The sequence below is a fragment of the Pipra filicauda genome, unplaced genomic scaffold (genome assembly GCF_003945595.2).
Source record: "Pipra filicauda isolate LSUMZ 115617 unplaced genomic scaffold, ASM394559v2 scaffold179_size1759329_pilon, whole genome shotgun sequence".
Lineage (NCBI taxonomy): Eukaryota > Metazoa > Chordata > Aves > Passeriformes > Pipridae > Pipra > Pipra filicauda.
In genome coordinates this window covers 1131677-1157127 of record NW_024104286.1, presented here as the reverse complement: position 1 = coordinate 1157127, position 25451 = coordinate 1131677, and the positions used below count along the sequence as shown (strand labels likewise).

Below are 25451 nucleotides of genomic sequence, written 5' to 3'. Positions count from 1 at the left end.
TGTTTCGCTGTTACATCCCAGAAAAAAGGCAGACTTGGAATGAAAGTAACTGTCTTGTCACAGTCTTAGCCCAGCTACCACTGGATAGGCAGAAACAAGTAGTGTTGAAGAATCTACAAAAACCACTTTAATGGAGAAGCAGATTAAACAATGGCCCTAAGGTCCTGTGGGGGAAAGGAGGAAGACAAATCCAAAGCCAAATATCTGAAGTTAAATATCAGTGCATGAAGCACTCACTTAATTTGATTAGATTGGAAGGAGTTATATTTTGTTCCATAGTAGGAACTAAATAATAATACATATCTCAACATATGCTTGCTTAGACTCACATCAAAATAGTTTGAATAACAATAATATGCAAAATATTCAGATAAAGAGTTTTAACGCACCAGTGAGATGCAACTCTTGATTATGTCTTAAATTCACAAGTTAAAGAACTTACACGAATTAACTAAACTCAACCTGCCATTTCAATCTGATCATCAGTTTAACAGAAATGAAGTACACACTTCTCTCATTGAGTGTAAATGTAGCAGTAAGTCCACCTCATGGGATTTAGGTAAATCTAGTTTCCTCTACCTCAGTCTCAATTCTTTAGTCCAGCTATGCATTTACGCTAATTTTCATCAGCTGCTTTCCCTTGCAATGTACCTTGTTAATAGAGCAGGGCATTCTTGTAAATATTCTCCTTCAATATATCCTTCCTCTCCACATTTAATCACTGCTTCCATTAAATGACTGACTGTTGCTTACAGACACTCTACTTCAGGATAATCTTTAGTGGCTTATCAACTGTTTCCAAGGCACTTTTAATGTTGTCACATTCAGATTTAGCTTTATTTCTCCAGCTCTTTAACCTTCATCTGCTGCTTAAGTAAGCAACTGAATGACCTAATTTTTTTTAATGACTTCTGGGATACTTTTTCAAATGACTACTGAATTCTTACATGAAAGAGCATGTTCAATATTGCTCCATCTTCAATCCATCAGAGAAAGACTGACATAAAGTATCATATACTAGTTAAATTCTTTATGTATAAAGCAAGTTTCAACTAATTACAACAAAATAAGAAAAGGTTGTGCTAGGTGTAGGTTTATATCCTGTATATGTTGTATAAACGAGCTTACCTTTCTAACTGGGTGAGCCTTCATTAAAGTTGCTGGGTAGAATTCCTATCTAGAGTCAGAACATGTCCAAAACCCAATTCCAGTCTCTCAGTACTGGTGTATGAAGAAATACTGGGAAACAATTACCTCAACTAATTCAAGGAGAAGGTAGGGAATAAAGCATATTTCCTACAGTGCATCCATGTCTGAATAGGAAGAAAAATGAGCCACAAAAGCATTTCTAAAAGAAAATCTTTTGTTGATGTTGTTGAAGGAAACATAATATCCAAATTATGAGGGAATATAGAATGTTTATGCACATTGCAGAAACATTGCAGAAGTTCTTACTGCAGAGAAAACCTCACTGAAGCTGGCTTCTTGTGCCATTCAAGAACAGTACTTAAGATAATAGGAGTTTGATTTTAAGAGCTAAGATAACACAAAACACTACTGTGTGCCCAGAAACGAAGCCAAAGAAAAACAATTTTTTCCTTTTCTGGAGCTCAGAAAGCTGACAAGGGGCAATGCTGATAAAAGAGAGTACTTGACCTGACACCACTAACACAATCCCCTTGCCAAGGAAGGCCACAGCAAAGAAAACCTGTGGGACCCTGACATGTCATTCTCAAGTATTTGCTGTAAGTATACAAACTCCTGAGAATTCCCACACCTGAAATAAAAATGTTGAAAGCAGGTATTTGTTCAAAATAATTTTTTATTTAGAATATAAATTGTGTCAGAACACAGAACATAACTTTACCAAATCCAGTAAAATTTATAAAATTTCATTGAACAATCAGCTTTGATGAGCTGCTTATAAAATTTTAACATTAATATGGCATAACAGACAAAAATCATGGCATATAATACTGAATTTGGGGGTGTACTGAGACATAGAGAAAGCATGAATAAGCAGGAATTTAGGTGAATGAGCTTGTTCCTTATCTTATTATTAACACTTTAAGAATCAAAGCTTATTAGCAGATAAAAGATAATATAGGTAACATTCTGTTATTATAAGCACTTAAATACACAATTCCAACTTAGCAATAAATTGAGTAAGAAATGCCCTGTCAAAAGGGATAAACCCATTCCTGAAGAATTATATTGCAAGGAAGTATATATCAGAACTAGTTGTGTATTACAAACATACTTGATTCGTGGAAGAAGAAAGAAAGCCAGATAAAGCGCAAACTTTATAAAAACTATGTTTTATATTTAGCAGTCTATGAATGCTCCTTGATGAGTTTTGCTGGGGAAGTCAAAGGTATTGCTGGGATTTTGGTCTTTCCCATCAGTGTAGCTTAGTTTTCTGTATACCCTATGGAAAAAAAACCCAAAACAATAACCCATTTAGCTGATAAAGTAAATTCCACAAAAACACTATGTTTGCTGAAATTCCAATGAACAGAATGAAACTGAAACAAGTTGCCAAAGCAAAATAGCTGAACATCTTAACTGTGAACAGCAGCAGGACTCCTTGTCTGAAATCCTATGTGCTTTCAGAGAGAAAGCTTTTCATGCTGTCATTTTAAAGTCTCAGTAATGCTACTACATCAACCTAAGTTATATATACTTATTAAACTTCAACATGCAATCTTTGAATGTATTCGCAAATACCTAAAAATTAAAGACAGAAGTGAGAACACAATTATTTCCTCGCATATTACTTAAGAAATTGTATAATTTTTCTCTGTCACCTATTTTAAACTAATTTTGTTTACATCTGAGAATTAAGTATAGCAGTGCAGCTGTAGGACAGCATTCACACAGAACTGAAGACAAGTTCATTAGTTGTGAACATTTCTTTATCAGAAATATCTCTTTCATAATCATCTAGATAAAGGCAATCTAGTTCCAGACAGAAAGACAACATTCCTTTTCTTTTCAGAACCATTCATTACAACAGAGAGCATTTTGCCACATGGCTTCGGCATAAAACTTCTGAGGGATCTGAAGCCATTAAAGAAGAGCCTCAATGCTGGGAAACATAAAAAGCTAAAAATATCACACCACAGGCCTAAGGAAACTTGCCAGCTGACAGTCTGTTTTGGCTACAAATCAGCAAACATGTATTTGTGTAATTAAGGAACAAAGACATAGATTTTATTCCAGATGGTCTGGCAAGAAAACACTCTGTGGAATCCTGATTTCTCTACTTACATGCATTAAGGAAAGAAAAACCATTTCCTTTAGAACAATCGTTAATGTTATAGGGATGGCTGTTTTGTATGGAGCTGGGTAAAAGTAATGAGGAAAACCAGAAGGAAACCCAAGAACTGAGCAGAACTTTACTCAGCTAAGTGGACATACTCAACATCACACATATATATGTGTATACTCATCAGCTTGTCTCCAATCTTCCATTATATAAAAAAATAATCCAAATATAATCTTTATCAATAAGGTATGCATTTTTAATACAAGTCTCTAAGTTTTAATTCCATCTTTGCATAAACTGAAACTTTTTTCTTTAAATCTGGAAGCCTCTTTTCTGGTTAAGTTCTCCAGTCAAGAAGTTTAAAAACGCTTTCAGCTTCCTTTGAAGTTTTAATTCGAACGTTGTGAGTAAATTTTGATATCAGCTGTATGATCTTCTCAAGCACGGTGAAAATATTTCTTGACTGAGCTTGAGAAGCCAGCATATTTTGTGGTGACAAATTAGATTTTGTGGCAAAAAAGCAGGTAAAAAATGTTTTGGAAAATAAAATGAAAAACTGTTTAGAGAGCTTTTAATAGAGAGCTTTTAATGCTTTTTTAAAATCTTGTTGACTATTAAGTGTTTGCAATTAAAAATCCAAGAGATCTGAAGCTTGATAATTTTTTAAAAGTTACATATTTTGTAAGAAAAACAGATGTAGTAGGCCAGTATTCCGTGAAGTGTCCTCCTTCCAGAGATCTAAACACACTGCCAGTAGTGATATCAGCAGGAGGAGAGGATCTCTGATATCTTCCAAGCAGAGCCACTGCTTGTGCACAGAGTCAAAATGCAGGTAATGACGCCCAACTGCACAGGGGCTAACCTTTGAAAGTCCTTTTAAATGGCAACATACTGCACTCTCCACAGTCTATGGATCTGAGAGGACTTGTTAGCTCACACACACAGCCACAATCAAAACAATTCTCTAGTGTATCTAAAATAATAAATGCCTCCATAATGAACACAAAATAAGGACTACAGTAAGGACTAAGTTAGGCCAACTTGTGTTCGCTGGCTATCCACGCTGGAGTCTGGCTAGTTCTGTCCACAGACATCTGCCCTTTAGTGTCCAAGTCTGCAGCTTAGCTTGGGCTCTCCCATATTGATTTTCATTCTAGAAGCATGCACGAAACCTCCATACCTTTCATATAGAAGCAGAGCAGCAAGAATTAATTTTGAAATATCTTTTTTTCAAGAAGCTCTTACCTTTGGTGACACATCTGCACGTTTCTGGGAGAGCTGCAAATCGTCATTGTCCTGGGCCAACCAGAGCGGGGATATGCAACCCCAACTTCTGATGATGAAAAACAGTGGTATGAAAAGGGCAAGAACAATGCTGAGTAGCATGAACACTACAGTATGTTGTTAAAATATTAGTCTAATCAAACACTGGAAATACTTCATTGGCATACTTCAATGAGCAAATTTCCCTATGAAAGTAGTCTCATGGAAAAGGTCCTGGCAAAACAATTTCAAACACATTTTTAAATACTGAATATATTTAAGCATAAGTTAGGTTTCTGGAAAATGCTTATAATTTGTCATCAATTGAAAAATGTATAAGGAACTTTTGATATAAAAAAAATTTAATACATAAGGTATGAGCTAATATTTAAGGAAAGCAAAATAAGACAGATGGGATACGTTAAGCTCAAATAATCAAATTCTGTACAATTAATCACTAATGAAAATTCAACCAAGCAAGAACCATGCAAACAAGTATATTTCATCTGCCATTTTCTACTTGTGTGCCAGTTGACAATATTTCAAGTCACCTTCTGTATATTCCTTTACGTGTTAGTTTTTATCTTGATGACAAGGTTAATAAAAAAAAGTATGGAAAATAAATATTGGTGATTTTACTTTGCAGTACAAAAGTTAAGATTATGTTATATACATACAGTAACCAAAATCAGTTTTTGAAACAGAAACTAAAACACTAGCTTTTAAAATTTTACACTGATGTACGTTTTCTGGTTTTTCATTTGTTTGTTTTTTTTTTTAATAATGAAATTCTACTGTTCTGATTTAGCAAAAGTCTTTATCCAGATTAATAATGTAATTGATCTAAGAAAGCATGATAGTAGCAATGCAACAACTCAATTCCAAGTTTTTGTAAATCTGAAGAAACAAAACAAAAGCATTTAGTTATTCAAGCGTAGGATTAACGAACTACTCATTTCCTGCTGAACACACAGATACAGAAAGTAGCAGTGAACTTTAAATAAAATACAAAACAGGAAGAGAGAAAACTAGTGGATAATAAGAAACACTGTGGTAGGAAAAGAAAGAAGCACATCCAATTATTACTAAGGAAGAAGAGCTGTCACCTAGACAGTTGTGTGTTGAGCTCTGTAGATTTACCATTTGAGGAAGTGCTTGTGATTGCTAAGGTAGTAAACTCAAAGCGTCTTAAACTAACCTTGCAGGCAAGTACCAGGAATATCAAGAGAAGTTTTATCTGAAGAATCACGAAATCCAGAGTGCTGAAAATAAAACATCAACAGACAACATTGATGAAAAAAACTCATATTATTTCACAGCTTGCCCCAGAAGAAATTACTGTGAACTTAGAAATAAGGGTCTGATTTAATATTTAAATCAACAAGTCTAATGATTCCAGTGAAACCCAGTAAAGCCTAATTTGTGTCTCATCTTGTCCATCTATAAAATTATTAAAATGTCATCATTTCAGAAGGACAACACCTCAATTAACAGGGTCATTATTTGAGATTATTTTAACCAGTGACATTGTCTATTAAAATGTAACTAAATCTTTCACTGAGCGTTTTATAATCATTTTCAAGGTTATTAAATATACTGAGCTTCCTTACACAATCCAGGAGACCTGATACAATTTATATTTCAGCAAATAAATATCCCCAAAGCCATAAAATATCCCTACTGACCAAACAGCACCAGAAGTATGCTATCAGTAGTTCAAGCAGCTCTAATCCATTTTTAAGCCCTTTTCCAAATATCTCTGAGTGCACAATCTTTTTTTTTGTTGTTGTTGTTACAAGGTCTTTAAGTACCTGACTCTGACAGCTGTGATCTTCAAAAAAGCTGGGGTTGTTGCCATTATATGTGCTCAAAAAATCCATGTTGACTGTCTGAAGATTAAGGTTTTTTCTGTGAGAAATCTCTTGACATTTTGTTGAAGAAAAATAATGTTCTGGTATATGTTTCAGTCGCTTTACTGGTGAACAAGGAAGATCATTCTGAAAATTTCCTAATCTTTTAACTCTGGGAATTGCAGATAAAGTGCGAACAGGTGAGTTAACAAGAGCATTTACAGTTTCAGACATCTTTATTCCTTCATATTTCCTTAAATTTGAAGCTCTCTGCAACCCAGGAAGTTTTGGAACAGGCTCACTACACAATTGCTCATAGATCCTGTCAAATTCTCTATCATACAGTGTTCTGGGCTTCACAAAAACACTTAGATTACTTTTCATTAATCTTCCTTTCTCTTCAAGGTTCTGTGAATTTGAAGGAGGTCTTCTCAATACCAAAGGCTTTTGGATTTCTTCTGAACACACTTTGTAGTAGAGTTTTTCAAATGCATCTTCATATTTCTGGGGCATCTTTGAAGGACTCTGCTTCATAAATGACGAGGAAAATGAGTGTTTGTGCTGGAAAGAAATTTGTCCTTCAGAAATTATTTTTTCAGGATTTATGAGCAAAGTATTTGATGCTCTTGCAGAAGAATAGTTGGCGACAGGTGCAGAAGTGTTATTACTGCCATAGGAACTGCAAGCAGATGAACATGAGTCTGAGGTACCACAAGAAAAGTCAGATTTCTGAGTCTTGCTCTCCTTTACAAGATGAAGCACTGTTGACTCTGAACTGGCCACAGGTGTTACAAAATTGTGTTCTGAGGAACATCTGTAAGCCAATTTTTCACTTTCTTTGTATTCTGAACTCTTCAATGAGGCAGTAGTCTGCAACTCATCTTCAGCTACAAACGTCTCTCCCATTCTAGCCATAACATTAGGAAAAACAGTCTGTATGGAGACTTTTTGGCCTTTTCCAGATACCAGACGATGCTCTAAACTTGAGTCAGAGTAGTCCATTTTGAATTCATTTGTATCAGTATAAGGTACCAGAGCAGATGAATTATTAATGAGACAATCATCATAACAAAATTCTCTGCTCTCATTTCCAAAGGTTGGATTCTGATTGTCTTCACTTCTACTGCTGCATATGCTGTGTAGTCCTTTCTTTAGTTTAAAAGGTCTGAACCCTCTTATTTTGTCCACAGTGATATTGATCTTTGGTCTTCTATAATGACATCTTTTGGACCTTAAGTGCCCAAGCAAGTATTTTAATACTTTTCTCTGAGAGTGCTTTGTCATGAGCCTTGTAAATGTCTCTAACATCACTGGATACAAGTCTGCAAGAGTTGTATTGCTCAAGGAGCACCCCTCACACACAGACTGGCATTCTTCAAAGACACTGTCACAGTAAGTTGTATTCAGTTCTGCAGAAGGTCGGTGCGTGGGTATGGTTTTTGTATTTGATGGAATGGGAATACCAGAATATTGTAACTGTAGAAATCTGGATGAAGAACACTCATTTGACAACTCTAGTTTCTTTCTGCAAACAGTAGCTTGATTGTCTACTGAAAAAACAAAGCCAAATAAGTCAAGAAACAAAACCAGAAGAAGGAAAAGATTCCACATCTATTAGGGCACTTCCAGTAATGCATTGCATGACTTAGAAACAACGGCAGATGATACAGGTAGTCTTACTGTAATAGCATATTTCATTAAGCTTTACTGCCAGGCTAAATGGATAACTAACATACAAACCATTAGGAAAAAAACTAATACTTTTCCTAACCATATGCAATTCACAAACTATAGAGGATAGAAATTTAATGTGTTGGAAAAGGAACCCAGTATTTTAAAGTAGCATAATATGGAGATATAAAAAAAATTTAATTGTAGAGGAAGACTTCTCTTTGCCCTCTGTGATTTCTGACTAGGAGAAACAGCCTTATCCAACAGGTTTTGTTCCTCTATTTCCATGTTACTTGATAGCTTTATACTTGGCTAGTACCATTGCAGCTTTACTTGCCATAAACCATGATGAAAATAATGCTTTTTGTAGTCGTTAGTTGAAATATTTACACCAAAACTCTACCTTAGGTTTGCATCAAGTCTGTAAAGCTTTTGAAGCAAGTTTACTAGCAAAGTACCACTTTAAGTACCAGTGACCAGCAGACTCAAAGCCATTCTATTACATTCCTTGAATTTAAAATAAGGAGAACTAAAAAATCATGCTTTCATTTCAAAGAGCTAAATGCTGCTGAATATTGTAACTGTGCATTTTTTTTCCTGAGGCTATTTAAGAAAAGCTGGATTTACGTATACAAATTATTTATTTTCTGACTTTTCATATATATTTTGCCCAAAGCAAAATCATGTCTAACTTCCCTTCGAAATCCAACTTATTTGACTTTTCTGTTGGATAAATAACGCTTCTTCGCTTACAAGAAATTAAATATTTTTTCTAATAAATTTTAATAAAACCACATTTTATAACTCATATATTTGGCCAACAGACAAAAGATTTAGTTGTACCAATCAGTTCTTGCACAGACGAAGTTACATGAAAACCTTTTGGCAAACATTGAGGTGCCACCTGAAAAACAAACAAAGAAAAAGACACAATCTCAAATTCTGAATGTTTTGCATGTTAAAGGTAACATCGAAACCCTGCTTGTGACTCTGTCTCATCTCTCCTTGCTACAGTAGGTCCTGTATATTTGTGGTCCTAAGGGGCTTAGCTAAGTTCAGGAAAAGTGGAAAATATCTAGTCTAAGACTGCAGTAAGAATTGTTAAGACTTACAAGTTTAATCTTGGAAAGCTATTTACAATTTTTTGCAACTTATATATTATGTATCATATATTAACCCCTTTCCCAAATATGAAAATTCATACATGGAGATAGATATATATATATATATATATATATATACATACACACACATACACACACATATCTGGATAATCTATACATCTATACATCTCTGGCAACTCCAGTAGAAAACAGAAGCTGTACCATGTAACATAACACTTCACCTCCAGTCCCCCTCGCCCCTAAAACCCAAAAAAAGCTAAAACTTTTTTTCACTACAAAGCTCAAATTTGGACTTTTCAAAAAACTTACCAATCGAAAAATTGACTTGCATATCAGGGTTCAAAGAACAAAGTATAAAAGTAAAAAAAAAATAAAAATAAATTTGTAAATTGTTTGTTCTGTTTCTTACAAATCGTTACTGTCAGAAACCTGAGATATTATAATATTTACACAGATAGCAGGCAGGAGAGGAATGATGATGAAACTGTAGAGAAGTTCTCTTAGAATTCCTTGTGCTACCCAGTTACAGAGTTCTTATTTTATTCTAATTAGCTGATAACTTGTAGCAGAATAGGAGAAATATGTTACCTCAATCCATCTGGGAATTTTTCTAGCATCATCTTGTACAATCACATCCACTGGAACTTTGACTTTCTCTTGAATTCTTTCGTCATCTACATTCGGAATCTTAGAGGAAAACAAAAAAAAAATTAAACCACATAGAAATTATAGGCACTGACAAACCCAGACATATTACAGAGATTTGCTGCAAACTGCTATTTATCTAATAACTGATGGATGCCTTTGAATTTTTAGGATTTATAGCTTTTCGTAGATTTTAATGTAGCTGAGTAATCTCTCACACTTTAGCATAATAGTTAACACTTCCCAAACCCTATTCCCCCATTTCATAGAGAGTTTTCTAAATTCTTTAGGCTTGTTTAGGCTTCTTTCAAAGTAGGACTATAGTAAACATATTCTGTTTAAGAACATACGCCCCCCAGGCCTGAACAAGAGACCATCACAGTCAAAGCCACCTTCAAGCCTGGAACCTTGGAGAAGCTCCAAAGACAGTATGTGCCGTGAGGAAGAAAGGGGGTCTTAGGACCTCTGAATCCGAAAAATCTGATATAGTAAACTGCCCAAAGTCCTTTTTGATCTTTGAGCAGCAAAGGTATTTATTGACAGCACTGGGAGCAAGCCAGCTATTGCTGGAAAAACTTGCTCAAAGGCTTCACACAGAATCAGCAGTTTTTATACAATTTTCGTATATGATTAAATGCATATTCAAGTGATTACAGCATCTATCTATACATATTAATAACAGGAGTATAGGTGGAGCTCAGGCGGGGCTTGAGGCAGTGCTTCTCTTGGCCCTCAATTTTGGTGGGAGTTCCGTTCTTCCTCTCCGAGTCTGGGGGCTAGTTCTCATCTTCCTTAGCTTGACCTCTCTTCTTTTCCATCGTTCTCAACCCGCGCACTGAAGCTTGGAAAAAGCCTTGGCTCATGGCTGGTTTCTTCTATTCAAATGTCTACCTTATCCTACCACATCTTAATTTATTACCTCTAGGCCAATTACATGTTCTTTTACCATTCCCTTGAGTTTGGTCCAGTAAGTGGAACAGAACAAGCACAGATCATTTTGGATGTTAGTAGCTTGTTAGCAGGCCCAAATTTCTTAGTTAACTCTTTTGGGCCTGGCCTCCTGTTTCACCTCCAACTCAATTTCCAGGGAGGAGTGCCCGGGGGGTAGATTGGGGGGGTGGGTGGTTCTTGGATCAGACCATTAATTGTGTAACCCCTGGACATGTGGGCACGCCTTTTGTACTCCTTGTGCCAGAAGGCCTTCATTAAAGACCTGCTCTCTTATCTCTACTAAATTAGCCTAGCGAGTTTTTTTGCTCCCGATTTTAAGGCAACATTACTTAGAATAGGAGAAATATGTTACCTCAATCCATCTGGGAATTTTTCTAGCATCATCTTGTACAATCACATCCACTGGAACTTTGACTTTCTCTTGAATTTTTCCATCATCTACATTCAGATTCTTAGAGGAAAATAAAAAAAAATAATTAAGACACATAGAAATTATAGGCACTGACAAACCCAGATGTATTACACAGATTTGCTGCAAACTACTGTTATTCAGATGAGGATATCCAACAAGCATAAACATATTTTTAATGTACACCTTTAATGTAAAAAAAAAAGAAAAATCCCAAGAAGCAAAAGCACGCACAGGCTCTGAAAATCCACAGATAGAAACAGACAAACAAAACACCCATATAAAACAAAAAAAGAGAGAAAAAAATTAGAAAGCATTGGTAATGATGGCTACAAGTCTTTACACGTATTTTTAAGATCCCATAAGAATTCATATGCAAATTAAGGGCTACTCTGTAACTCACCTCTTTGTAAAATCTAAGAATATTTAATGAGAAATGGCAATTCATTAATGAAACTCTCACTTTCTGAAGCAGTGTGTGTTAGCTGTTGTCAGAGACATGACACTAGCACTATGCTAAACAAGTAAGGAAAATAAATTCCATTTTTAGTAATGGTATTTGAGCAAGCAGAACACAGGATTAGAATGGCTGCACACGCAAAGCCTGTGTTACACTTTTCTTCATCAATATAAATACTGGGTAGTCTTGATACCCATAGTCTAGTTTGGGAAGCAACAACAGAAGATTCCATTTTGTTGAATCATCCATTATTTCAGATTTACTTTTGTTTTAAATCATGTTACCTACTTTTCTTAGACTCTCAGGTGAATGACCATATTTTTTATAAGCATTTTCACTTTACACTTCATCCAATTACTCTTTTTCCGTACCTATAATAGCCTTTCTCAGGGTTGTCTGTTACAATAAAACGTATAGTTTTCTCTAGCACACTAATATTACCAAGACAATAATATTACTTCATACTGGTCTTTATGACATTATTTATCGAAGCTCTCATTTGCTATACTTACTAAAAATGTGTATTAAAGTGCAGACTACATAGAGTCTTCTGCTGACTACATCAACTCATCAGGCACGTGTAAACTATTCAAATAATTAATAATTTCGATTGAACACAAAATTATTCCATTACATTAGACACCAGAAATTTTTACCTGAAGGTGAACGTCTTCAAATTTTCTTCTTACTGAAGCCATTTCGACATCACTCGCTTCATCTACAGTTTGAAGATAAATATTAAATATAGTTGCACTCAAAACCAAAAGAGAAAGTTTTTAAACACATACAAGTTATTGACTACACTAGTTTCATTTTAGAAAATGATTTTCTACACTAAAGCTCTATTACATTTCCATTTCAAGTCCAATTGAAAAGCATGGTTTATGGGTTCATAAATGTCTTGAGGGGAACAAAGAAGAGTGAAGATAACTTGCTTCTTTCCAGTTCTTCAAGATTTATGTTAATTGTTTCAGAGAGTAAAACATTCGCAAAGCTCTTTATTTTCTTGGTCTTCAAGATTCACTATTCATTAATGCATAATTCCCACTACATTTCTAAATATCCCAACAAAGATAGCAAGGACCTTCTACCACACTTCGTTTTATTAGCTTCTTTTTGTCAAGACCGCCTTAGAACTGACCAAATGAGAAATAAGACAGACCTGAGAATATGAAAAAGCAAGTCACAATACTTAAACTCAATTTTTAGGTAGTCTATGGGTATTTTTGTGAATGAAATGCAACAAAACATTTTTTTGCTAGATACAGCCAGACCTTCAAATTCATCATTAGCTAAAGTCACTATCTTCCATGATAATAAAACACATGACTGCATTGTAAGCCCTGATTTCTGAATCTCCCTGTGTTCGTGTTCACCACAGAGGGAAAAAGGAGAGGAGAATAACCCTGAAAAGAGTGAGTGAAAAAAATCTTGCTTATGATACCTACCACATCACTGCCTCGTCACACTATCCCCAAATTGCTAAAACCAGAATGAAAATCTTTTCCAGCTCATCCCATCTTCCCTTTCAGTTCCCTGCCAGTGCAATCATCACCTCTGTGCTATAGAGCTATGATATGTATAAAAGAAATGCTGTCTTTGTGGGAGAATACACGATTTCACATCTTCTGGTGAAGATGTTGAGCAACCAGAGGGTTGGTTTTAACAGGGTACCTGACCCTAGAAGAATTACTAGAACCGAAACCCATACCTGTCAGATTATCAGTTTCTTCCCACATGACCAATGGAAGACAAATTTGTGGTCATTTTATTCACAGGAAATCAGTTACTAAGCGTCAGTAGTGGAGGAAGAAATAAGAATGTTAATGTTTTAATTGGGAGAAGTTTCAGCCTCCAATTTCTGTTGTAACAGCTTTTACTCTTCCTGCCATTCAGTCTTCTTCCTCCAGTAGAATTGGGCACAAAACTGTCAGATTGCTTCCTAAATGTTCACCAAGACAACCAGACTAGACCACTACAAAAATGGGAGGTTCATGAGATAAAGGGAACAGCTGCTGTGCCAATGGTCAACTCCATCACCAACGACAAATTATTAGAAAACAAGCTTGTATTAGGGTGAATTGATCAGTATGCAAGTTGAATATTCTTCTAAGTATGAATCCTCAGAAAAGGGTAATTTTACTATGTCTTCAATGTACTGTCAATCATACTTCAAATCACTCGAACATCATTTATTAGCAGAGGGCCATGGCACAGAACAGAATGGAAAAAAACCCCAAAATATCTTCTCCAGAAAATCTGGAAGTGTTTTTAAAAGGCCAAAGGGGAAATATGGGAACACCTTTGCACCTCAAATGCAGAACAGAGAAGAAAAGTGAAAACTTCTACTCTTCTCTCTCGAAAATTTCACCTATAATACAGAAAGCTGTTTCTCTAGAGATGCACTTGAACACTATCATTACCTAAAAGTTGTAACTTATTTAACCCTTTCTCCAAATAAATTCATTTTTCTGTGATAATATCCTAATAGATACAAGATATTGTTCAGAAACAGAAATCACTATATTCTGCCATGCTACTTCCTGTGAAAGCAAAGAAGGTAGCCTTAATTTTCCCTATTAAGGACAGAATAATACTTGCAGGTACATGTGAGAGCTGTTTCACTATATTTTTACTTCTTGTTGATAGGCTTTGCATGCTCTCAGAACAAAAATACTGGATAATACCCAGAAAAAAAGTCTGCCTTCACTGAGAAGTGTGAAGCATTCTGTATGAATACTAAAAATGGAAAAAAACCTGCCAAAACCTAAAATTTTAGCTAGAACAGCTAAAGATACGCTTTTTTCCTTAAGTTAACATGCCCTATTGCTAATCTTTCAGATATTAAAAAACCCACAACCACCAAACAAAAAACACCGAAAAAACCACCAAAAACCCAAAAAAGTGCCCAAACACCAGGGGGAATTCCATTTTTATGTGAGGAATCCAATCCTATATCTCTAGAGAATCTAATTTCTACATCTTACTGTATTTGGAGATAGCTGGGACTCACCGAGGTTTCTAAAAATCCTCGCCAGTCTCTTCCTAGAACATTCACAAGAGAAGGAGGAGGAGTGGATAATAATATTATTGCACACTGCTATGAAGATACCAGAGTCTGAACCACATCACTCATTTATCCCACGAGTGCAAAAGACAAAGTTCACTTAGAGAAGCTAAGCTACAGATGCCTTCGAAATTTCTTTCCTGAATTTGATGGAACAGGTTGAGAAAACACAAAGTCATGTTCTCTAAATTTGCAGAAATTATTTTATCATTCAAATAGATATTTGAAATTATCCTCTCAAATGATAGGAGGAAACATTTCAGATTGCTATTTCCTATTTACCCTCAATATAGAAGTAATTGTCTGCCTTGGAGACAGCTATATATTTATATGAAGTACTTAATTGAATACCACAGTATTTAAACACCAGCAACTTCTCTTTCAGCCATTAACTGCTGGTTACTACTTGGTCATAGTTTAATTTATGAAAAATAGTAAGTTTTTATATGCACAAGAATCAAAAGATGTTGAGTAATACAAGTTTTAAACGTTAAAAAAAGAGTCAAAGTCTGTTGCTGCTAATTAATACAAACAATTATTTGGGAATACAAGGTCAAAACCTCCCAAAACTTTGCTGACAGGCCACAAGACTGATGCTGAAACCATAACAAACACTAATGAAGAATTTTTGCAACTGAATGCAAACTTGTGTTTATCCCATCACTAGTATTTAATGTATAATTGCAATTATTAATACAACTTCTATTGCCACCTGTGCTGAGGTTCCTGTTTCACTGTTCCTTTATTAAGGAAAGGCAGTTGAACATATTCCACATTGGCTTTCCAGCATATCAGGGATTCAAAACTGAAATTTCAGAGGAATGTGTATATTGATTTCACAGTACTACCAGTACTTCAGGCTCTTGCTATTCCTATTCACTACTTGCTGAAAGGGTACAGAACATGTATTAAAATTATTTTTACTATATTAGAAAATGATGAAAAAGTTATTTGCAATATTTTTCAAAAAGTTAAGAAAAAGATAGCTAAATAGTAAATTAAAAAACCCACCTATATCAGATGTATCCATTTGAGTGTTCTCAGGAGATTCCTTAAAAGCACAATGAAAGGAATTTTAATACATGGTAGTTGTAAGCTATATTAACTAACCTCTAGAATTTTCTGCTTTCACTGCCTGCTCAATTGTTTTTGGGGGGTGGTGGTGGTGAAACAAATGCAGTCATATTGCACAAACTTCATCCAAATGACACCATCTTTATCCACAAATCTGTACACAAATTTACCTTGACTCCTATCTCAGTAGCCAGTGGGGAAAACTGTTTTCTTCACAGCTCTTCTTTATTAAGACAAACAATGCAAGAAGTAGCTATTATCCAACAAGCACAAAAAACAGTTGAGAGATGAATTCTAATCACCAAATTAGCATGTACTGGGGATTTTTTCTGTGCTCCAATGGATATGGAAAGTTTCTTAACTGCTTACTTTGAACAATGCTTAATTGTTTACTTCAAACAATCTATACATAATATTTCAAATAGTTTTCTTGCTCTATTTTGTAGAAGTCTTGACAGTGGCATAAAATAAAATGCATAAATACTTACCATCTACATCTGACATCGTGTTCCTCAGAATTTCTTTTTAAAAAAGTCTAAATCTATTCTGTCCAGTGCAATCATAAAATTAATTTATAGTGGGTTGAAATGGTATCAATAAAATGAGACAATTTTAACTACTATCTATAGAGAACAAATAATTACGAGTCCCCAACAAGATGGCCCATATCACTCTTCAAATGCTGAATATTTTCTCCTTAAAAAGAAGCTATTCTAGACTACACAGATTTTACAAATAATAATTAAAAAAGGTTGACCCACATAATGCGTAACTAAAAAGACACTTGATGGTTAAAAAAGCCTATATCCAACTCTCTCTCTCTTTAAATAAATGGAAGAGTAGAATTCAGCCAAAATCCATGGCTGGTATCATTGTACAGGACCACATGCTCATGATTAATTTCTTAGCTTTTGACTACGTAGATACATTTTCCCAAAGAGGCTGTCATGGAATCATAGAATGGTTTGGGTTGGAAGGGACCTTAAAGATCACCTAGTTCCAACCCCTCTGAGATGGCCAGAGAAACCTTCCAACAGAATAGATCGCTCAAAGCCTCATCCGACCTGGCCTGGGAGCACTCCCTAAAAGCAGATGTAACGTGCTGCCCATACCTGATGTACCGATGAATGTCCACCTTCAAAATCACTGATCCGTTGCTTTGATGTTTCTTGGCATGAATGTGAGGAAAAAAAATAATTCTATTACAATTCGATAGGTATTCAATGTGGTACCTGAACTCATTAATTCTTCATTTGTATATACTCTATTTTTAAAAATATTTAACACAAATATTCAACAGAGAACATGCATAGAACTCAAACAAAGAATAGGCAAGTGCCAGAACATGTTTTTGGCCAAATATGGGAGACTAATTCTGATCAGATGTACATATACCATATTGCTTTCTTCTTAAACTCTGAAGCACCACAGAAAATAAAATTTACCCCTTTATCAGGTGGTATCACTTGAACAAAAGGAAGGCAAGTGCAAACTTTTTGTGCATTTTCCTTGGCATATGTTGAAAAGGAAAAGACTACTCCTGAAGCCTGAGGATAGAGTCCCAAACCTTTATTGCACCTTTTAGTTTTTGGGAACAGGGTCTTCTAAAACTGCTGTGTATGTCTTCCTGCACAGATGGACCCATTCACAATCTTTGTGGGTTGTTTGCCCCCACCCCCTATTTATTTCATAAGAAGTAGGAAAAATAAGAACTGTAAGATCCATCTAATTTGGCCGAGATCTCCCCTTTTTACATTTAAATCTATATTTTGTTCTTCTTTAGTTATCAAAAGTCAACCAGACATAAATAAAACCCAAAGCATTAGACCCACAGAGAAGAAGATATCTTCAAATAAATGTGATTTCCACATAAGGTTATTTCACAATTAGCTGCTGAGCTAGATATTGATGCCACTAAAATTACTCAGCCTGAAAACTGTTTTGGTGTTGCCAAAAAAAGGTTTATTTGTAACCACTGCTTTGATAGAGTTAAAAAAAATTTATCTATAACAAGCTAGAACTTCAAGTTTGTATACAGAAATTTAACCTTTATCCAAAAAGATCTGTATGTCCAAACACAGGACTCTGAAGGTACTAAAGCTGTAGTGAGACTTCTCATGATTGGATGCATGTGGTAAACTTGGATTTAAATAACAGAAATAATACACCTGCTTTAGCAGGTACGTTTATCCTACTCGAGACTGTCATTAAACAAGTTTCAGCTTCATGCAGACTTTGTTATCCTTGTTTTTTTTCTGCATTTCTGCTTCCAGATATATTGATGTCAAATATCACAAGCAATTTACTTTTTTCAGTCACATGGTGAGAAAACTTATGCCTAACTCAGGCACAGAAGTATTATTTAGTCCTACAAACACTTTGTGTTATTTAATAGGTGCCAAGAAAACATGTAAAGATTTCCCATTTTCTAAGGGCTTAAAGCATATGGAAAGGAATCTAAAGATGTTATCCATTGCTTCTGACATTTTAAAGCAGGAACAACTACAACTAATGTATATCTAGAAGTCCAATCCATTCTTAAGAGCAACTCCATCTTCAAGAAATGGATTTTGTGACTTCCTTATGTTTAAATTTGAAAAGTTTTTATAATATTTAACTTCTCTTTTTTTTTTTAATTCTTTTATTTTTCACTCCATTTATGTTCTACCACCAGTGGCTCTAGTAACTTGGTTCTTTTTCTGACCCACTCCAGACAGACAGGCTACTATGAAACACAAACCAAAGTACTCCACCACATGCTTTATTGCTGTTGAACAAGGCAGAAAACCTGTTTTTTCTGTTTTACATGCTAGGCACCTGTGCACATCTTCTAGCACAGAGTATGCTATTTTTACAACAGAGTGATATTCTCAGTTGGCACAACCAGCTTTCAAAATTGTCTTTTCCTGTACTTGATTATTCACCAATAAGTCCAGTACTTGAACTTCTTTGCATGAAATTACACAAAGTTTACTTTAAGTTTTAGCCCAAAGTTTTCAGATCATCTTTCCCAGGGGTCAACCGTACTCGGTATCATCTGAGACTTAAATTAAGGGTATCCTCTCCTCTACTATTTACTTAAGGAAAGATAAACTAATAACTTGCACAGGATGAATCCTGGAAAAAAATTCCTAATGTTTCCCTTCAGTTTGGACACAGACCACTGATAACTATTCTAAGTACAGTTTTCCAATCAGTAGGAAACTGGGCAATAAAACTACTCTCTCATATAAAATTTATGAAGCATATTATATAACTAGAAAACTCTGGTTTCAGGCTGTAACCTTCTCTGGAAACGTCTGTTCACTATTTTGCAGAAAACTACAGTAATGCTTCCTTCAGAATATATTAACAATGCATTATTTTAGAAGCTGAGTAGTGCATTTTCCAAATATATCTGGATTGGGAACACAGGAAGTTAGAAGAACACAGTATTGTCCAAGTGAAATCATTTCCTGAGTAAGATGTTTGAAACACTGCAGAGGGTGTTGTGTTTCAAAAAAATTTTTCAAGGAAAGAAAGCCTTTGAAGTGGCTAATATATGACAAATATTGCTGCTCTTGGAGGTTGAAATTTAACATACCTGGTCCTCCCTTATTGAGAACTGCCATATAAAAAAACCCCCAAAAAACAAAACCCAACCACCACTCAAAGGATTGTCATTTTAATCAGTGAAACTTTGTGGGGGTACTGGACATTCGATCCAAACAGTAAAACTCGATTCCAGCAAAACTCAGAATTGTGAGTTGGAAAAAATAGCACAAGTTGTATTTCAAGAGGAGGGGTTCACTGATAAGTATTTGAGTCTTAAAAAGATTGCTTAATGTTCACACTTAATAGCACAGAACTTTATGTATCTTAATTGAAAGCACTTATCAGGCCCACCTAACAGTATAATTTATACATTAGCTTTAATAATCCATAGAAGTATGGGAATTTTTTTCTTGGTTTTTGTTTAGGGGTTGTTGACACATGAGTTTTTTTGGGTTTTTTTAAAGCTAGCAGGAACCGCAGTAAGCCAGTTCAAGCATTTACTCATGTACTTTCGTGTTTCAAATTAAAAATGTCATTGCAAGATATAGTTTTCTTAAGCTGAACAAAATCTATGAGATTCTATCTTTTATGGTATATGGAAATATAAATGTATCAATACAAATCAGTGCAAGGTTTTTTTCTCAAAAGCTGTTAACACTATAGCTATTCACCCAACTGCAATATTTAGATATTTCATCCCTTAGATAACTTAAATACAATATTAAAGACATTGCTCAAATTATATAAAAAATTGTAAATATATATATATATTATCAATTTTTCTGCTTCTCTACCTCATCTATAATGCAACACAATAAATTTGAAATTAATTAGATCAAGCCTTCAAAGCATCAAAGAAGTCTAAGTAAATTCCTCATTTAAGAACTTCTAAGGCATTCATTCAGACCCTTGGTCAAAACAAAAAGATTAGCGAAATATTTTCTGTAAAAGGCTTAAAATACCATATCTTTGAAAAACCTAACTTTCTTTTTGAGCTTTACTGCAGACTATAGACTTTTTTTTTTTTTACTATTCAGCCCCATCAGCCAAATGGGGCGATTAGAGGCAAAAGTCTGGACCACCTGAATCTTTTTGTACCAGACCCTTATTTCCCAGCTCTACATTCAAATTTCTTAGGCTGATTCAAAGACTACACCTGAACACTGTACAGAGAGAGTAGCTAGACTGTGTTTTGTTCTCAGGTGTTCAGTATAAAAGTTTCTCAGATGAATGTCATAAAATAAGCAACACTGAAAAAAACCATGTCAAAACCTTAAGAAAATAAAGCCCAACATATCTTCACTGTATTACACGTGAAAATTTCCCCCCATCACTTATCCCAGGGAAATATATATTTTATTGGCACATACAGCTCCTTTTCAGAACAGAGAAAACATTCACATGTCACACCGACCCCCCTCACCAAGAGTATCATAATTACACTTCGTTGTGCAGTTTGTCTTCCATCATGATACTCGATCTCTAGTAAAGTAACTGTACTCTGCCTTTTCCTGCAGGCAGCCTGATTCATTCAGTATACAGAATAACCTGCTACATTTTTGATAGTTCATCATGCAAACTCACGAGATTCTTTTAATACATATTTTTTGATATGCCTATTTATTTAGTTATTTTCAAAAAGCTAGCAACATTCAAATTTATCCACTTGTACAAAAATCAGGGCTGGAATTTTTAGATTCAATGAACATCTGACAAAACTGACAAGCACAACAAAAAGTTCTTTGATTAATTGATAATCAACTTTGATTAACTATCATATCAAATTGATATTTTAATCAACTTGTTATGATAGCAACATCAATTATAATGCATTTACTCATCTTGAACATTTTAAATTATATTTCTGAACCCTTACAAACATAAGTATTGTTGATTTATTGGGTGGTTTCACCCCACAAAAAACAGTGAGTATCCTGAAGAGTTTAGCATAAACCCAGAATGTCTTCTATCAAGTCAAGACTCTTTGGATAAGATGATTTATAACACCTTTTCTTTAACCCTTACCTGCATTCCTTTGACTTCTTCTATTATGCTGCAATTAGAAATAGGAAAAAAAGTCAGAATAATCTTAGACTAGCAGAATTAGTTTAATCATTGCCTTTATTTACTTTGGTATATTCCACAACTAGACACTTCTTAAATAACCATTAAATTTCCCTCAGATTTCTCATGGCCTTGCCAGAAAAGCCACAAGTACAGAGTAAAAGTTGCCTGATCATTCACTTTTTTCTACACTGTTGCTGTTAAAAATCAATACAAGAACATAACATTGGCCCACATAAGAGGCTAAGACAGAGAATTTCTCTTGCAGTCCTTAATGGATTTAGACAGTAAAGCTGTGCAGCAATGCTTAGCAGTTTATGCACAAGGTATTGCCAGGGGTGGAAAGGAGGGGGAATCATAAATACAGCCCCTTTTTTGTCTCCATTAAATCCACTCTTTTTCCCTAAGACTGAATTTCATTCTTCACCCCCTCACCCTGTGGGGTTAAGAACAGCTCCTGTGTAAACTACCAAGGCACACTACAGAGGTAGTGCCTTTAGCCTGACACAGTGAGTGGTGAGACTGCAAAGATACTTCAATTACTTTAGCATTATTTTACAGGGAAAAAACCAAAAAAGAACGTAAAGTTGAAACCAGAAAGCCCCGAGGAATTGAAGAGCTGATTACCTGAACAGAGATAAATTGATTCAATGACAACCTTCTGATGAGATCCAAATGTACGTGTTCCCAACAGATAGCAATTTAAAAAAAAAAATAAATTTTCCTGGTTTACTAGTTGTGCTAACCACCGATAGATGGTCATCTATTTTAGTCTATATCATCTGAAAATCTTAACCAAACTATCCTAAATCCCTGTTATAAAGCAGATGTTGACCTCATTAATTAATACCTCTTATAAATATTATATGGCACAGCAAGATTAGAATGTAATACTAAATATATATATAAAAATATATGTCTTTATATATAAAGAAATATTGCTGCATTTTGACTGCATAGCAGGTCTATATTATTAGATACCTTAAGTATTTCCTTTCTCCATTTTTTAATATTCTTGGTTGACACATTTCCCCATTTTTTTGGTCCTAGAAATAGCAAGAAATATCAATATTAACACCATCCATACCAAACATCACTGTAATAGACATAAATATTTAAGAACATATGACACAGTAACAAAACTTTATCAAATCTGAATAGCCTCCAACACAATTGCAGAAATAAAAACTTAAGAGGAAAACAAACCAAGAGAATATGGTAATTTCAAGTTAATTGTGAGGTCAGGCAAGGAAAAAAAATAATCAGACGCACTGAGTCTGAAAACCCTGAGCTAAAATTCAAAGAGCATTACAAATTCTTTTACTTTTTAGATTTCATTTAATGAATGCAGACTACATGGTATGTGAGGTTACTTAAAGCCATTATGAAGGCTTTACAAGACTGAGGTTCATATTAATTCCATACTGAATAGAGGTTACTAAACCGAAAGCCTAATCAAGCTTTTACCAATCCAAAACTGTTTATTACAATACTGTATGAATGTTTCCTCCCTCTCCCAGTGCAAGCTTCTCAGTCTGTAAAAGCCTTTGGTGCACTGTTAGTACTTCCTGTGCATGTCCAGTAAGTCCTACTCTACAAGAATTAATAAGGCAATTTACATATCATAACCCTCATGTCAGTGATAATAAAAACTGGCAGAACATTTCATTTCCCAGTAAAGTCACCAAGATCTTAAGTCACAAGTCCCACTAAAACCTTGAGCAACATATTTTAGAACAACAGCTTTTTTCACAATAAGGTTTCCATAAGCATTATCTCTCTCTAATGGATCAACCATTACAATGAGATGGCCCAACATGGTATAGATTTATGCTGGCCACATGGCAGCACTCAATGAAAAGTTAAAGATACTAACTTCCCTGACCTTTGGCATAACAGAAATTTGTCAGAGCGGCATTCAGAATACTAAGTGGAGATAAACCTACAGAAACCATTCATGCACATCAACTCCTGCTAATATTTCCATTCCTTCCGTTTTCTTCTCCATTTTGATTATTCTTCTTACAAGCCATCCAAACATAAACCATTTTTATCCTGAACTTTCCTAATAACTCTCTTCTTTCCTAAAATGGAGCAAGCAATGGACTAAAATGGCACACAAAAGTAAACTCTTTACACATGTACCAAAGTTTACATATGAAATGTCTTACCTAAGTGAACAAAACTGAATATCTGTTGCACTTAAAGGTTCTATAGCTGCCAACAGTTGCATTCTTTAGCAAGTCTAAATACACAGCATATAAATATTGAAGCTTTTAGAAGTTCTTACCATCAGGTGTATCATAAGTGAGAGTTTCCATGGAAACAAGGTAATCATCTTCAAAAGGATGATTATACTAAATAAAAAGGACCATTAAATATTAGAATAAATGATTAAAGCGACGGTTTTAACACACATGAGAACAATTGTTTTTAGGACAATTTTGTTTTATCCAAAACAAGAAATTATCAGTGCACTGGTTTATTGGCCAAAGTTGGCAATTTGGAAATATAGGATTCCTAGGGGAAACAGGTATATTTTAAGCATGTATGCAGGCCATTCAATTCCAAGGCATAGCCAGGAATGACAAAAACAGGCATCAAAGATTTCTCAAAAGTGGTTCAGTTCCTCTCTTACAGTTTCCTCCAAACTCGGTCTGAAAGCGGCCCCATAGAGCTACAGCTCACGACATGTAAAAATATCCAATCCGACACGCGACGAGGAAAACGTCCTAGAGCCAGACCTGGCCACGTGCCAGCACAGGACGCCTCCCTGCCCAGGGAAGCTTACACCCCTGGATAAACACACGCATCTCCGGGTAGAGGCGTGCCATTCCCACACCTTTAACACAAAATAGCTCTGAAGTGAGGAGGATTCCTGGAGGGAGTCTCCCACTTCCCGCAGCTTCATAGAAAATACCTCATCTCGCGCCAGCGATTTGGGGCGAAGGGCACTGTCAAGTCAGCTCGCACTTATGATTATCATAAGTCGCTCATCCAAGCCTGGCAGCCCCAGATTTCAGTTTTATGGACGCATTGCGAGAGCGGACCCTTGGCCAGCCCCCTCCTGCCAAGGCACAGCGCAGATTTCACGGCTGCTTTTGGCCCCCGCCAAGGCACCAGGGCCGCCCCCGCCTCCCCGCCCGCCTCGGCACGGCGCCCGGAGCCCGCGGCCTCCCGGGCCCAACGGCTCACCCGCTCCAGGATGCGATTCACGGAGGCCCTGAAGCGGGCACTGTTCTGCCGCAGCTGCTCCTGCAGCTTCGCATCCACATGAAAATCCATGGCGGGACCGTTCCCCTCGCGACCGGAACGGGGACCGACCCCAGCCCCGCCGCCACCGCGGGACGCCCGCGCCGCGTCAATTCAAACCGCGCACCGCCCCCCGGCCCGCCGTCTCTCATTGGCTCCTGCTCGCAAGGGTGGGCGGCCCTCCTCATTCTGATTGGCTGCCTAATCTGCCGAGTGCCCGCCCACCGCTCCCCCTCCTCCCGGCGGTGGGCGCAGGGCTCGCCTCGGGTTGGGCGCCGAGGTGCTGTTCTACCTGGCAACGGCGGCTGGCGCGAGCTCCCATTGGCTGCGGGGCAGCGACGGCCGGAGCCGGGAGCGGGAACTTCCTGCCCCGCGGCGCTGCCCTGGCGTGGGCAAAACACCAGCGTTTAAAAAACTGGGACGGGCCACTTCATGTGAAATAGATGTCAGGGCGGTCAGGGCGCCTTGGGGTCGCCGGCCGGGCAGCTCTAGGGAGAGCTGTACAAAGCGTTGTCTTCCTGTCGGATTCGGCAGAGACGGTCAGAGGACTCGGGGCTGGGGAATTTCATGTTAAATGGCTGCCATGACTCACGCATTTCCCAGTCACTCCAACTGGTCCCGTAGCGTTCCAGGCTGGAGGCCACTGAGGAGAAGTCAGAAGCGCTCGGATGATACTCTCCTGGGGTCAGATTCTGTGAGGGGCGCTGGAACCGGCACGACCAAAAGTGTGACCTGCCCACTAGCATTGATACTGGGGACATCATCCCGTTCCTCCCCAATATTTTTCATTCCCTTTCTATAAATAAAGACTTTAAAAAC

The 25451-nt window shown here is 36.3% G+C and overlaps 1 protein-coding gene across 1 annotated transcript; it reads right to left on the bottom strand.

Moving 5' to 3' along the window:
* Positions 1–1804: 1804 nt before the first annotated feature.
* LOC114000154 (Holliday junction recognition protein) lies at positions 1805–24871 on the bottom strand. The gene is made up of 14 exons (XM_027744263.2): positions 24576–24871; positions 23671–23737; positions 22362–22426; positions 21342–21369; positions 16895–16950; positions 15720–15759; positions 12298–12359; positions 11125–11223; positions 9765–9863; positions 8896–8956; positions 6343–7931; positions 5730–5793; positions 4514–4601; positions 1805–2428 (listed from the first exon to the last, which is right to left on the bottom strand). The coding sequence occupies exons 1-14, from the start codon at positions 24663–24665 to the stop codon at positions 2326–2328; spliced, it is 2511 nt and encodes an 836-aa protein (XP_027600064.2). The 5' UTR covers positions 24666–24871; the 3' UTR covers positions 1805–2325.
* Positions 24872–25451: the final 580 nt, after the last annotated feature.